The sequence below is a fragment of the Canis lupus genome, chromosome 7 (genome assembly GCF_011100685.1).
Source record: "Canis lupus familiaris isolate Mischka breed German Shepherd chromosome 7, alternate assembly UU_Cfam_GSD_1.0, whole genome shotgun sequence".
Taxonomy (NCBI): domain Eukaryota; kingdom Metazoa; phylum Chordata; class Mammalia; order Carnivora; family Canidae; genus Canis; species Canis lupus.
Genome location: NC_049228.1, coordinates 43,338,997 through 43,354,877, shown reverse-complemented (window position 1 = coordinate 43,354,877; position 15,881 = coordinate 43,338,997). Strand labels below are relative to the sequence as shown.

General features: G+C 48.3%; 1 protein-coding gene across 2 annotated transcripts in view; it reads left to right on the top strand.

Moving 5' to 3' along the window:
* The first annotated feature begins 4,043 nt into the window (after positions 1-4,043).
* Positions 4,044-15,881, top strand: part of LOC119872575 (integrator complex subunit 3) — a 39,731-nt gene continuing 27,893 nt past the window's right edge. For both annotated transcript variants that reach the window (XR_005362399.1, XM_038543295.1), the window contains exons 1-3: positions 4,044-4,620; positions 12,201-12,284; positions 13,973-14,056. Coding sequence is in view for 1 of the 2 variants with exons in the window: in XM_038543295.1 (XP_038399223.1) it covers positions 4,477-4,620; positions 12,201-12,284; positions 13,973-14,056 (312 nt within the window). In the remaining variant the exon portion in view is untranslated. The remainder of the gene's footprint in view (positions 4,621-12,200; positions 12,285-13,972; positions 14,057-15,881) is intronic.

Genomic DNA, 15,881 nt, shown 5'->3' with positions numbered 1-15,881 from the left:
ATTTATTTTTTTGACACAGAGAGAGATAGAGTGCGTGCAAGCAGAGGAGGGGCAGAGGCAGGAGAAGCAGGCTACCTGATGAGCAAGGAGCCTGACACGATGTATGGGGGGGGTTTGATCCCAGGACCTTGGGATCATGACCTGAGCTGAGGGCAAACACTTAACTGACTCTGCCACCCAGCTGCCCCTTTAGTACATTTTTAAAAAAACAATAGAATTATAAGTTAGAATTTTCCAAATCCCCACTCCACTTCTTTTACTTTTTTTTTTTTTTTTTTTAAGATTTTATTTATTTATTCATGAGAGACACAGAGAGAGACATAGGCAGAGGGAGAAGCAGGTTCCACGCAGGGAGCCCGATGCAGGCCTCAATCCCGGGACTCCAGGATCACGCCCTGAGCCAAACGCAGACACTAAACAGCTGAGCCACACAGGGATCCCCACTTTTTTTACTTTGTATTAACAAAATGGCAGTGTGATGTAGGGGTCAAATGTGCTTGCCCTGGGACTCCTGGGGTTCATATCCTGGCTATATTAGTCTGCTTTGAGCTATTACAACAAAACTGTAGACTTGGTGGCTTAAACAGAAATTTATTTCACCGTTCTGGAGGCTAGGAAGTGTAAGATCAGGGTACTGGCAATGTAGGTTTCATTCTGAGGCCTCTTCTTTTGGCAGTCATCACCATCCTGGTGCCTAAGATCACAAGACCCCTTTATTTGTACTTGTTGTGGAGGAAGGGGTGGTCCTTTTATAGGGGTGCTAATCCCATCAGAAGGGCCCTACCCTCAGGACCTCAGTTAAATATAATTACCTTCCTGAGGTCTGGTTTCCAAACACCAGCACATTGGGGCTTCAACATATTAATTTGCAGGGACATAATTCAGTCCTACATTTCCTAAACCATATGACCTCTACAAATTATTATTTTTTTAGATTTTGTTTATTTATTCATGAGAGACAGAGAGCAGAGACAGGAGAAGCAAGCTCCATGCAAGGAACCCCATGTGGGACTCAATCCCAGAGCTCCAGGATCACACCCCGAGCTGAAGGCAAAGGCTCAACCGCTGAACCACCCCAGATGTCCTGATCTCTATAAATTCTTCAACTTTTCTATGCCTTAGTTTCATTATCTGTGAAGTGGGGAAGATAATATTAAAATCAAGGGTGTAAATGAAATAAAACATGTAGTATTGCAATGATGCCAGGTATGTAGCAAGCTCTGGATAAATGTAAGCTGTCATTTTATTCATAAGAAGCAGAAAAAAGTTGAAAAAGTGCCACCTGGCTGGCTCAGCCCAAGGGGCCATGGGACTCTTTTTTTTTTTAAGATTTTATTTATTTATTCATGAGACACAGAGAGAGGCCGAGACACAGGCAGAGGGAGAAGCAGGCTCCCCGCGGGAAGCCCAATGTGGGACTCGATCCCGGGACTCCAGGATCACACTGAGCAGAAGGCAGACGCTCAACCGCTGAGCCACCCAGGTGTCCCCAATACTAGAGCTTATTTTCTGACTAAAGTATTGGAGAAAGGAAGGTATGCTTTCCAATATATATGTATACTAATATATACATACATGGTGTATATATATTATATATACTAATATATACAGTAAATACACATAAATACTAATATATATATATGGGGTTTTCAAAGATTTTATTTATTTATTTATTTAAAATATTTATTTATTTATGATAGACATAGAGAGAGAGGCAGAGACACAGGAGGAGGGAGAAGCAGGCTCCATGCCAGGAGCCCGACGTGGGACTTGATCCCGGGGGGTCCAGGATCACGCCCTGGGCCAAAGGCAGGTGCCAAACCGCTGAGCCACCCAGGGATCCCCGATTTTATTTATTTATTTGAGAGAGAGAGAGCACATGCACACAAGTGGGGAGAGGGGCAGCGGAAGAGAGAGAAACAGACTCCCTGATGAGCAGGCAGCTGGATGTGGGGCTACATCCCAGGACCCTGAAATCATGACCTGGGTTGAAGACAGAGGCTTCAGCGACTGAGCCATCCCAGTGCCCAAAAGTTTATATATTTACCTAGGTAATCTCTACACCCAATGTGAACTGGAACTAAACCCCAAGACACACACACACACACAGAGACAGAGAGAGAGAGAGAGAGAGAGAGGCAGAGAGAGAAGCAGGCTCCATGCAGGGAGCCCGATGTGGGACTCCATCCTGGGACCGCAAAATCACAGAATCAGTCAACTGCTGAGCCACCCAGGCGTCCCACTGAGTAAAGTATTTTTAAATTAGTACTACATTTAAATGGTGCTCAATTAAAAAAAAAAAAAAAAACAACCCCGAAGTGATGAGGGGGAAGGCAAGATGAGGACAAAGCACAGGCTGACACTCTGCAAACCACACCCCACACCCCACTGGGATACACGTGACATTCCTCAGGCACTCCTAGCAGTCCTAAAACTAAGAAAGGGAAAAACAAATGATTAACTGGCAAAGATCACAGTCATCAGGACAAGAGTCTTCCCTCAGTTTAGAAATGTCTCACCGAAAAACAAGGAAAAAGCATTCTTATCCATAGCCTAACTGCCAGAGATCCATAGATTCAATTTCCTGGAGCTCCAACATCACGCTCCCCTTCAGTGATTTGGAAACGAAGGAGTGGTGTCGAAACAAAGGTAGAGGGAAATGCAGGTAAAATTAAATTTCCTTATAAAATTTATGCCGCCCACTGACAAGGACTTGTGATGGGGAGAGTAGAACCTTCCTCCAAGAAACTCTCCCTGACTTGATGCTTTACTAAAGGGAAAACTACCTTAGCTGCACAAAGGGAAGGCCTCCTATCCGGAAAGTCTGCTTTACCATATCAAAGTTCCTTGGACACCTCCCTTTTTCCTTACCTCCCTCATCTCCCAGCCACGCCTCAGAATCCCCTGCCCACGGTCCACCCGGGCTTTTTTTTTTTTTTTTTTTTAACCGCCTTTTTGCACCAAAGCCGTCTCAAGAGTTCCTCCTCGGCCGCGGGCCCGCCAAGCTCTCCGACATCCCGAGCTCCCACCGCGTCTCCCCGCCACCCAGGGCCAGGCGCTGTGAGTGCTGGCAGAGTCGACACCCTTCCCTGCCTTCCCGCTCGGGGAAGCCCCCACACGCAAAGGGAGCACGCCGCCCTGCGCTAACCCGGACTCTTCTCGGTGGGCCTTCCGTCTGCGTCCAGGTGCCCGCGCAGGCAGAGCTGCACACCCGGCCCACAGCACCCACAGGCCTGCAGTCCGAGTTCGGGGGGGTGGGGGGGGCGCCAGCCAGTCCGCGGCACTGCACACGCAGGAGTGGGTTCATACACAGAACGAGGTCGGGCACGAGTCACCCCAAAGATCAACCACATCGTCTCAGGGCACGTGTGCAAAGTATGAAGTCATAACAAGTGTGCAAAAAGAGCGCCCTGCAGCCACCATCTGCACAACTTCGCTGACACAGTGACCCTCCGGAAGGCAGCCCCGAGCGCCCCGCACACAGCAGGCCAGGCGCCCGGGTCTCGCGTCCCGGATCTAAGCCGTCGTCAGGGCTCCCGAGGAACCGGCAGCGCCGCGGCTCAGACCCGGTCAGCACGAGGGCGGAGCCGGTCCGCGTACCGGTTCCCGCAGCAGCCGACGGCGCCACATCCTCAACCCCGGCCAAGAACCGCCGGTTCGCGGTCCGCGTACCCACCCCGCCCCACGCTCCTGGAAGGAGAGCAGAGGCCGGCCACGCGCATGCGCGCCAGGCCACGCCTGTCAGCGCGCGCAGGCGCAGCCTCCCCTTCCTGATCGCCTCGCGCTCCACCCCTCTCCAGGAAGCCTTCCAGTCCCGCCCCCCGAGAGCAACGGCGAATGCGATTGGGCACTCCGGTTGTCCATTAGGCTGGCCTCACTGCCATTGGCCGCCGGGGGAAAAGCCTGCCGCTGGTCTTCGGCCTGCTCCTGCGAGCCTCCGCGCCACCGCGGAAGCCGCCATTGGCGGAGGCTGGGCTCGCGGCCGCTCACTTCCGGTTTCCGCGCGCCCTCCCCGCCGCCGCCGCCGCCGCCGCCTCCACCGCCGCCGCCGCCCTCAGCCTCCCCGCCCCCCGCCCTTCCACCATGGCCGCCCGTGTGTGGTGTGGGGAGAAGCTGGTCCTCCGTGTCGCCCTGTAGCGCGCACTGCCTCACCCTCACCCCGGGGGGCCGGATCCAAAGGGACCTCGGGGCCCCAGCCAGGAAGGGCTCCCACCCCTACCTCAGGGGCAGGACTCCCGAGGCAGACACTTAGGGGCTCCTGTGCCTGTCGGGGTGCGAGACCGAGAGGGCTCCGTCCGTCCCGCGGGGCGGAAGGCTGCCCTGCGCGCCTCCGAGAGGCAGACCCTCAGCCAGCGCCCCGGGCGGCAGCGCCCCTGCAGGCACAGGACCCAGAGGGGGTCCTCGGCGCGGGGACCCCTGCCCGGCCCCGCTCGGAGCGCCGGCCCCCGGGCCTCCTCCCGTCTGGTGGCCGCAGCCATGGAGTTACAGAAGGGAAAGGGGGCAGCAGCAGCAGCTGCTTCGGGAGCAGCGGGAGGTGGAGGAGGAGCGGGAGCAGGAGCCCCAGGAGGGGGGAGGCTGCTACTTTCCACCAGTTTGGATGCCAAGGATGAGTTAGAGGAGGTAGGTGTGGGGGTGGGGAAGGGATCCAAGCCACGGGCCGAGGAGGGCCCCGGAATGGACACGGGCAGGGGGGTCGGGGACGCGGCCTGCGGGGGTTTTCCGAGGCGACGCGAGCGCTGCTGCAGACTTCCTGCTCCTGGAGGAAGGAGCGCGGGCCAACTTCCTGGACAGGTTGTCATGGCAACAGCAGCCCCGGGACCGAGACGGGTGGGGGGCGTTCGAGGCTCTGCCGGCCGTATTGTTGACATTGGTTTCCGCGCGGAGGCCCCAGCTCGCCTGCGCACCGGCCCTGCCTCGGCCGGGGTGCCGGGGTGGGGTGTCCACCGCACTGACCTGGGGACGGGACCCGAGAAGCAGGGGTGCGCACGAAGTCCCAGCCCGCGCAGCGGTGCGGTGACTGGGGGCACCGCCCTTGGGAAGCAGACGGCGCGCGGCTCCAGGGAGGTCACGCTGCGCACTGGACCCCCCCCCCCCCCCCCCGCCATGCCGCCTTGGCCCCCTCCCTTGTCCCTGACGGGCCAGAGCACTGTGGGGAGACCCAGGGCTGAGCCCTGACTGCGGAGCCCTAACGCAGTCGACTCCGTGGTTATCCGGGCGCCTCCCTGGCCGTCTCCCTGCTTCTGACGCGGTCACTGCTGCTACCACTACCTGCTAGTACAGGGTGGGCAGGCACACAGGAGGAATTCATGGTTTAGGTTTGAAAAAATGATGGAACAGATGCAGAAATGAACTTTGAACAAGGTGGCTGGATATGGCTTTTTGGATCATCCACCGACAGATGTATGCTCACGCTGCTTTTCTGTCCTGCTTCTCCCCCATAATTCTGTGTGCATTTAGAGAAATCAGAATTTTTCTACTGCTATTTCTGTCAGCTGAGGTAGATAGAATTAGGAACATCAACAATGCTACTAAAAATAATGTATTCCCAAAACAAATAAAAATGACTGGGATTGTCTGGCACTTTGAATTACCCACTTTTTAAGGAATGGCCACAGTCGTTGTCAGAGTGTTTATTAAGCCCAGTCTGGTACCGCAGCCCTAGAATTGTAGAAAGAACATGGTTGATCCCAGTTTGGGTGGAGGGGAAAAGACCCCAAGCTTGGATGAAAAATCTGTTCCCCACCCTGATTGGCAGGGTTCATCTTGCCTCTGCAGAGTGGTACAGCATCCTGCTCTGAACAGGGACACTTGCCAGTGAGCTCAGTGGTAGGACAGGAGAGAACCATAAAGGAGGAAACATTTATTTATTTATTTATTTATTTTGCTTTTTTGGACTGAGCATGAACTTTCAACTGTTTCCGGGGGGGGGGGGGGGCGGGATGCTCTCTCTCTCTCTCTCTTTTCCTCCTGTCCTTCCTGTTGTAGATATTTCCAGCATGTCTTGGCTTCCCTGTTTCCTTCTTTGGCCTTTACCCTTTGCATTTGAATTTTCCAGCCTCGCCATTGCTTTTAACCCATGTGTGTAGTTCCCGCTGGACCAGAGTGTCTCTAAGGGTCCGACTTACTGGCTTCTTTCTCTGGGTCTCCCCACAGAGCTCTGCATACAGACGTTATCAAAACCTGCTGTTGACTGGTCTCTATTCTGCCGTGGTGGTTTGCATCCCAGGCCTACCTGTTGCGCAGGAACACAGAGGGAGCTTCCTAATCGTGTATGCTTCCTATGCGCAGAGTCTCAGGAAAGTAGGATGAGGGAGACCCACATCTGCTTTACAGAGCTTATCATCTGAAGATTGAGTGAGCATGCCCACAAGGAAGGGGAAAAAAACAAACACCCACTCCTGCACCTGGTCAAAGTAGTGAAGAGGCTGGGGTCATTGTAGCTGGACATGATGAGGAGAGGCCCCTGGGCATCCTGGACCATGAAACACTGCTGACGAGTATGCCCACCAGGCCTGTGACTCTTACCCAAGGGAGTGTTTGTTGGATCCTTGCTTCTCTTTGGCTCTGTTCCTCTCTGAAGGGGAGATTCTTGCCCGACCCTTTCCAGTTTGGGAAATGAGATAAATATAGTGCCAGAGATTGGAGCTGGTTGGAACATTCAGCTCTTAGTCTCTGGGCCCACAGCTGTCTTTCATTCCTCATTAGGAAGGACCTGGTCCACTTTGAAGTCAGGCTTAAAGCAGGACCAGTGGCTCGGATGAGTTAGAACTTCCTCCCAAGCTGTGGACAGGTCTAAGGTTGCACTGGGTCAAGGTGTATCCATGCCTTGTCTGAAGAATCTCCAGGGAACAGGCTTTGAGCTATCTCTCATTTTTTCCCCTGAAATCCTCATTTCCCTGATGTGGGATTCTTGGCTGTAGAGTACTTGGAACCTAGCGTATTCCTATTTAGTAGCTCCTCACCAATGTAGGCTTTTGAGGACTCTGTAGATTGGAGCACATCTTCTTTTCCTGAAGAGAGTGGTATTTCCTCTTTCAGGGCCACTGACTTCCCGTAAGAGAGCAATATGTATAGTATGTTCACCTGTCTGAGGGAGCAGAAACTGGGAGGTTAGGGGGATCTCTCTGACTTTAGTCCCCAGTCCAACTGGCCACTTGGAAGGCCTTCCCCTTCTCTGCCTCTGCTCCGTCTATTGCTTCTGTCAGGGAAGAACATGGTCAGGTAGTCTTGGTACTAGAAAAATGATTTCAGGAGCTCCTAGCAATGGTAAATATTTACTCAGCTCTCTGAGGTCCTGTCATGGAGGGCTTACTCTGAAGCAATTGTTGGCAACTGCATGTATGATTACGTGTTTACTGAGGGCCTCTGGGGACTGGGGGAGTAGTAGGGGTACTGCTACTTGGTTGTAGGGTTTGACATCCTGCAACCCTCTTTGACAGGTTGTAGTCCTGTGGCTCTGAATCCTTTGTTTTTTTGTTTTTGTTTTTGTTTTTTTTAATCCTTTGTAATTAGGTCTCCCATCTCTGTTTGGAAAAGTTATTTCTGTAGTTTGGGAAGAGCAGAACCTTTTACATTTCAGTTGCCTGGAAAGGACTGGTCCTCACTTTTCTCTCCTCATGGCTTTTATCCGTCCCTCCAGATTCTAGACTCTCCCACTTTGTATGTCCTTAACTGGGCCACTCTATTCCAAGAGGCCGCTTTTGTCTTGACTGGGCAGTGACCCGAAGAAGTGACTCAAGCTTCTGAGTGGAGCTTCGAATATCAAGGAGGGGCCTAGAGAAATGTGGTTCTGTCCAAGGTCTCTGTGTGTTACATCATAGCCAGAAACTCAGCCATTCCTTAGGGTCGTGTACCCAGCTTTGCATGCAGATCGTGGTGCAAAGCCCAGAAGTCATGCCTTCTCCCACCTCTGGCACCCTTCCTTTCCTCTTCTCTCCTAGAAGACGAAGTGTACAGAGGGTAATTAGGACAGGAAGCTTTCACATACATTATCTTGTGTAATCCTCAGACTAACCTCATAATGTTCGTTTTTTTTTTTTTTTTAAACAAGCAACGTTTTAAAACTTAAGTAATTAATTTTGAGAGAGCATGAGCAGGGGAGGGGGTAGAGGGAGTGGAAGAGAGAATCTCAAGCAGACTTCCTGCGAGTACAGAGCTGACCTGGGGCGATCCTGAGATCGTGAGATCATGACCTGAATTGAAATCGAGTCTGATGCCCAATCAACTGAGCCACCCAGGTGCCTGTTTCTGTTTTTCAGATGAGAAAAATCAGAGTTTAGAGAGTCCAAGGAACTCACCCCAGATTAGCTTAAAGTGGCAGGCAGTGGGGTGCTTCTCTGCCGTGCTTGTCAGTGTGCTCGTTAGCTAGCTGCTGTTTGACTTCTCTTGCATCTCTATTGATTCAGCAGAGACTTCCTCCTCCGAGTAGGAAGTAATCTCTAGAATTTTAGGATGCAGATGTAGTAACTGGAGGAACTGGTTCTCCAGTCACTGATAACTACCTTGGGTTAGACAGGGATGCGATTTAAAAAGGGAGAATCCATTCTAATGTTTTTCCTTCCCTCTTCTCCTGTGGGAGCCAGAGCCGGAGCTGGAACTCACAGCTCAGCTTTCATGTGATCAATGCGCCTCACAAGTACACAGGTGCTTTGTGTGAAGGCTCAGTGTGCTCATCTGACCTAATTTGGAGGCTAGTCAGACCTGATGGGCAGTGAGATTGTGATACCTTCAAATTGGAATGGCTTTGGGCTTGATATAGGTCAGAGGTTTGTGGTTGTGGGAACTCCTTGCCATAACACTCAGTTCTCTGCACCATCCTGTGCTTCAGGTCAGGAATGGATGCTGGCAGCCTTAGGGTGCTATGAAGGGAGAGACGTATGACCATCCTTCATTCCTACACCACTTTTCCATTGCCTTTATTCATGGGTTCCTCTCAATGCTTCAGTGGATTCACTTCTCAGCAAAATGTTTGTGACGACCTGTAGGATTGGAGGGAAGTAAGTTGCCTGCCTCTGTTCAGTTTGCCAGCATCACCATCACTGGGAATTGGGTATTGGTTTTCCTTAAGAGTTTTGGAGTTAGTCCTAAATATAAAGTTTTAAATGATGCCAAGAAGTAATTTAGGTGGTGATAATGGAGAGGCTTGCTGATTTAATGAGAGATACGTCTGTCAGTATCTTCTCAATATTTAGTGTTTAGCTTCTTTGGAACAGGGACCAGTGACTAAGATCTCCTTAGAATAATGAGCACCTGCCATGTTAGACTTGGCCTTTGAAACTTAGAGTGGCTTTGGGTGGGCTTTAATGCAGCCGTCCCCACCTTTGTGTGACCAGAGGCTTGAGCAATTTGGCCTTTTGTTCATTAGTCCTTTTCTCACATTCATTTTTTTTAGTTTATTTTTAACTTTTTGGGGGGACATTTCAAACATAAAAAAGTAGGGAGAATAGTATGATTCCGCTGGAGCCACCACTGTGCTTTGGTACTTACCAGTCCACAGCAATCTTGTTTTATCTCCCCCTAGTCTCTGGATTATTTTGAAACAAATCCAGTGATATTTATCCAAGATAAATAATTTCCTTTGCAGATACTTCATCTGTACGTCTGTGAGGGAAGAATTTTTTTTAACATAACAATGATGTCATGCCTAAAAATATTAATAGTAATTCCTTAATGTAATAAAATATTGCTCAAATTCATTGTCTCATAAGTTCTTTTTATAGCTGGTTGTTCAAATCAGTGTTCAGACAAGGACTGCAACGTTGCATTTGATATGCTTCTTTAATTTTTTTTCTTAAGATTTATCCATTTTAGAAAGAGAGAGAACAAGGGGAGGGGCAGAGAGTATCTTAAGCAGACCTTGTACAGAGTGCATAGCCCAACACAGGGTTCGATCCCAGGACCTGAGATCATGACCTGAGCTGAAACTAAGAGTCAGATGCTCAACCGACTGTGCCACCAAGGCGTCCCAATTTGTTTCTTTAAATTTTTTGTAAAGATTTTATTAGAGAGAGAGTAACGGGTTAGGGGCAAAGGAAGAAGGAGAAGCAGACTCCCTGCTGAGCAAGGAGCCCAATGTGAGACTTGATCCCAGGACCCTAGGATCATGACCTGAGCCGAAGGCAGACTCTTAACCCACTAAGCCACCCAAGGCACTCCAGTGTTTCTTAATTTTTTAAAAGCTTTTTATTTTAAAATGATTTCATAAATAAAATCTTTAAAAAAATAAAATGATTTCAAGCTTAGAAAAATAATACCTAGAACTCATATATTCTTCACCCAGATTCAACAGCTACTGACATTATTTCTCTCTATACATATTGTTTTAAACTTTTGAGAATAAGTTGCAGCCATGAGGCCACTTAGGATTTAAATACTTATTGTGTATTTCCTAAGAACAAAGATCTTCAGTTACATAACCACTGTTCTGTTGTCAAGATCAGAACATTTAACATCAATATGCTACTGTTACGGAACATACTCAGTTTTTTTTTTTTTTAATTCATGAGAGAGAGAGAGAGAGAGAGAGGCAGAGACACAGGCAGAGGGAGAAGCAGGCTCCATGCAGGGACCCTGATGTGGAACTCAATCCCAAGACAACTCTGGGATTATGCCCTGAGCCAAAGGCAAGACACTCAACCACTGAGCCACCCAGGTGTCCCGAACATACTCAGATTTAACGGTTGTCCCGATAATGTTGATATGGTGTCTAGGATCACAAGTTGAGTTTAGGTGCATTCTATAATCTAAAGCAGATTCTTAGTCTCTATTTTTGATGACTTTAAACACTTTAGACAGGTCGGTTATTTTGTAGAATATCTCTGAAATTGGGTTGTCTGAAATTTCTTCCATGACTGGGTTGAGATGATTCAATTTTGGCCAGAAAAGAACAAGTACTGTTCTAGTGTCATCAGTGCATGGTGTTGAGGCATATGTGTCACGAGTCCGTTTGTGTCCTTATCAGTGATAACTAATTTTGATCACTTGCTTAAGGTGGTATCTTCCAGCATTTCCTGCAGTTATTCTTTCCTCTGTGTAATTAAGTATTTTGACCCACGTAAATATTCTCTTGTGCAGCTTCACCTTTGACTTAGTGCCCATTGATGACACTCGCCTGAATCCCTTCTTTATTTTTTAAGATTTTATTTATTTATTCATGAGAGAAAGGTAGAGACATAGGCAGAGGGAGAAACAGGTTCCTCACAGGGAGCCTGATGTGGGACTTGACCCCCAAATTGGGATCACATCCTGAGCCAAAGGCAGACGCTCAACCACTGAGACACTCCTGAATCCCTTCTTGTTCCTGTTGTTTCTAATGCATTATTAGTTGACATTCCAGTGTGAGGGAGAGCTTTCCTTCTCTATGTATTCATTATGGGTGTATCTATTAGTATGGATTCTTATTTTATTCAATGGGTTATAATCCTTTCTTTTTTTTTCCCCCAGTAAACTCTATACCCAACATGGGGCTTGAATTCATGACCTGAGATCAAGAGTCATGTGCTCCACTGACTGAGCCCCCCCTCAGTGGGCTATAATCTTAAGCCTATTTTAATACATGGGTCTCCCCCTTCCTGCTTTTTTTTCTTGCAATTTGTACGTTAAAGACCTAGGTACTGGGCTGCCCAGGTGGCTCAGCAGTTTAGTGCCGCCTTCAGCCCAGGACCTGATCCTGAAGACCCGGGATCGAATCCCACTTCGGGCTCCCTGCATGGAGCCTGCTTCTCCCTCTACCTGTGTCTCTGCCTCTCTCTCTCTTTCTCTCTCTCTCTCTTTCTCTCTCTCTCTCTTTTCTTTTTTTAAGATTTCATTTATTTATTCATGAGATACACACACACAGAGAGACAGAGACACAGGCAGAGGGAGAAGCAGGCTCCACGCAGGGAGCCTGAGGTGGGACTCCATCCCAGGTCTCCAGGATCAGGCCCTGGGCTGTAGGCGGCACTAAACCACTGAGCCACCCAGGCTGCCCCAAATAAATAAAATCTTAAAAAAATAAAAATAAAAAAAATAAAGACCTAGGTAATCTGTCATGTTTTCCACCCTCTGGACTTAGCTGATTATATCCCCGTGTAACCTCACTTGTAAACTGGTAGATCTAGAGTATGGTGAGGTTTACATTTCTTGAAAACTTTTTTTGAGGTCAGAAATACTTTGTAGATGGTGGTGTGACACACTCTGAACTTTTTCTCACCCCTTCACAGAGATTAGAAAGATGCATGAGCATTGTGACATCGATGACTACTGGTGTCTCAGAGAGGGAGGCCAATGATGCCCTCAATGCTCACGTGAGTATTATGCTCTCCTCCGTCCACTTCTGCTTTGGAAGCTTTGAGATGTGATCCAAAAGAAAGAAAGACTTAAGTGGTTGGGAATCGAGTGTGAAGTAACTGTCTAGGCTCCTGGAACTGGGCTTCCCAGCTCCCCTCTCTCTCTCAATGTGGGAATCTGTCTCTTGGTGCTTAGGTGACTTTAAATAACAACTTTTAAAAATAACTCTGTTCTTTAGTGACTTTTTTTCTTTGCAAGTTATTCTCGCATATTTGATCCTTTACACTCTCCCCCCCCTTTTTTTTTAGAGGAAGGGAGGGGCAGAGGGAGAGAGATTAAGCAGGCTCCACACCTAGCACAGAGCCCAACTTAGGGCTCCACCTCATGACCCCGAGATCAGGACCAAAACAAGAGTCAGAGTCAAAACCAAGAGTCAGATCCTTAACCGACTGAGCCAGCCAGGTGCCCCATGATCCTTAATATTTCTTAATCTGTAAGATTGAAAGGACTTTAAATAGTACCTGTAAGGATCTTAGAGTAATTCCTGGCACATAGTGAACGTTAAGTAAATATTTCCTTTTTATTAGTAGTATATTATTTTTATTGTGTCTTCACCTTACGAATACCACAGGCTCAATGATTTGTCCAAGGTCTTGACTTGATAAGTATGCTTATCACCCCGTGAATTGCTCTGCAGCTTCTTCCTCCCTCCTTTTTTTTTTTTTTTTTTTTAAATATTTATGATAGAGAGAGAGAAAGAGAGAGGCAGAGACACAGGCAGAGGGAGAAACAGGCTCCATGCACCGGGAGCCCGATGTGGGATTCGATCCCGGGTCTCCAGGATCGCGCCCTGGGCCAAAGGCAGGCGCCAAACCACTGCGCCACCCAGGGATCCCTTCTTCCTCCCTCCTAAAGGCTGTTAAGGTCTGGTAAAGGTGGTAGAGTAGGATTTTTTTTTTTAAGTTTTCTCTAAAGATTTACTTATTTTAAGACTTTGTTCATTTGAGAGAGGGAGAGCACACGCATGTGCACAAAACAGTGGGGGCAGGTGGCAGAGGGTGAAGCAGACTGTTCCCTGAGTAGGATGGAGCTCGATGCGAGACTCCATCCCAGGACCATGAGGTCATGACCTGAGCCAAATGCAAACTCTCAACTATCTCAGCCACCTAGACACCCCTATTACTTATTTTGAGAGCACAGGCATATATGAGAGAGGGAGGGGCAGAAGGAGAGAATCTTTCATGCAGAGTCCCTGCTGAGCGTGGAGCCTGATGTGGCTCCATCTCAGGACCCATGAAATCGTGACCTGAGCCAAAACCAAGAGTGGGAACCTCAACTGACTGAGCCACCCAGGTGCCCTTAAAGATTTTAAGTAACCACTGTATCCAACATGGAGATCAAGAGTTTCTCACTCCATTGACTGAGCTAGCCGGGTGCCCCTTTTCTTTCCACTTTAAACACTTTCTTATCTTCTCCTGGCCTGTATCAACCCTTGGAGAAAACAGTAGGCTCTGTCCTTTCCCTCCACCTCTTTCCTGAAACAGATAACTTCATCACTTTTAGGAGAAGGAAGTCATCGGATAGAAGATTTAATGATTCTCCTATGCAGATTATTCAGGAGGTCCCAAGTTTTCTGGGAGAAACTGTTCAGGAACTTTCCTCCTGTGAGTGACAACTAGTTTTTTTTCCCTTCCTCATATCCTAGGTATGCAAAGGCCCCCCACAGCATGAGGAAATCTGCCTGGGCCTCTTCACCCTCGTCCTCACTGAACCTGCCCAAGCTCAAAAGGTAAGACTCCCTACTCTGGACCACAGACTCCCCTCATATAGTCTGAGGATATGGTGGAACCTAATGGTTAGCTGGCATAGTGCTGGCCCTGTTAGCCAGAGCTGGGCCACCTAGTTGTCTGGATATGTTTACAACTGCCTGACTTTTTTTTTTTAAGATTTTATTTATTAATTCATGAGAGACACAGAGAGACACACAGACACAGGCAGAGGGAGAAGCAGGCTCCTCACAGGGAGCCCGATGTGGGACTTGATCCCAGGACTCTGGGATCATGCCCTGAGCCAAAGACAGACACTCAGCCACTGAGCCACCCAGGTGTGCCTACAACCCCCTTTTTATTCTCAATGAATTGGTCATTCTCTGACTCCGATCCTTTCTCTATCTAGATCCTGAAGCTAAAGGGCAAGAAAAGTATTTGAAGAGTTGTACATTGTAGGTTGACGAGTCAGGGCTATGAGCGTTGGGATTCAATCCAGAGAAGACAGAATGAGTACAACCAAGTCCACTGAGAGTTCTTACTCTCAGAGGAGTGTGACTTGCAGTTTTCAGGTTCTGTCATTGGTAGCTTAACATCAAAGCATATAGGATTTAACAGCTTAATACTGGTAATTGATTTAGCAGTAGTGTAGTGACCAGGAGAACCTTGGATACCACTGGAGCCAGACTTCCTCAGGAATACTATGTGAAAACTAGTCTGGGGTCTTCACAGCCAGAAAAGTATCTTTTTTTTTTTCTTTTACAATTGTATTTTATTTTTTCATGAGAGACAGAGAGGCAGAAACATAGGCAGAGGGAGAAGCAGGCTCACTGTGAGGAGGCTGATGGACTCAATCCCAGGACCCTGAGATCACAACCTGAGCCGAAGGGAGACGCTCAACCGAGCCACCCAGGTGCCCCTAGAAGAGTGTCCTTAATGTGGAATGGTTTAAATGGGATCCTTGCCTGGGGTGAGGGATTGGGAAAGATGATCTTTTTGGATTCTACTCTTTCCATAATAAAGCAGCAAAATTCTCTTTTGCGTCTCCAGATTTCGCTTTTCTAGCAGTTGGGTGTCCCTGGATACTTGGGGTGATGATTTAGAAGTATGTGTCTGGTATCTGGCATTAACTATATGACACTACAGAGGGCAGCTTCGAGGGGTTAATTCCGTGTTCTCATTGGCCCTTCCTTGAACAAGTATGGAAGGAAACACACATGCTTGGTGGCCTGCTATGTTGGGCTCCATCTAGACAAGATTTCATTTAATCCTCTCAAAAGCCATATGAGTTTGGTGGTGTTGTCCCCTCTTTCCAAACTGCTCCTAGTTTACCTATAAATTAACTGGAGATCAGAGACCTTGTCATTTGTTCAAGGAGAAACAAAGAAAATCATTCCCAGGGACAAGGACAGGATGCCCCTGACTCCCTGGCATAGCTGCTTGAATTAACCTCAGGGGAAGGATCTATGGGTGTGGCAGCTTGCTGTGTTTATACTCCTCTGATGCCAACTGGAGTAGCGTCCAAGATGAGGATAGGTGGTAGAACAGCAGGTAGTCACAGGTCCTTGGTGTCTCAGGCCATTTTGGGCTGGAATCTCACTGAGTTAACTTGACATTTCATTTTCATACTGGATTTATCACCGAGATCTTTGAAGACAAATGAATGTCTCCAATTTGGTGCTGTTAAACAGTAATATGACCTGCTATAGCTACTCTATTGAGAAGAAATTGTTATAAAGAAGATGTGGTATCTATATTCAATGGAATATTACTCAGCCATCAGAAAGGACAAATACCCACCATTTGCTTTGATGTGGATGGAACTGGAGGATATTATGCTGAGTGAAA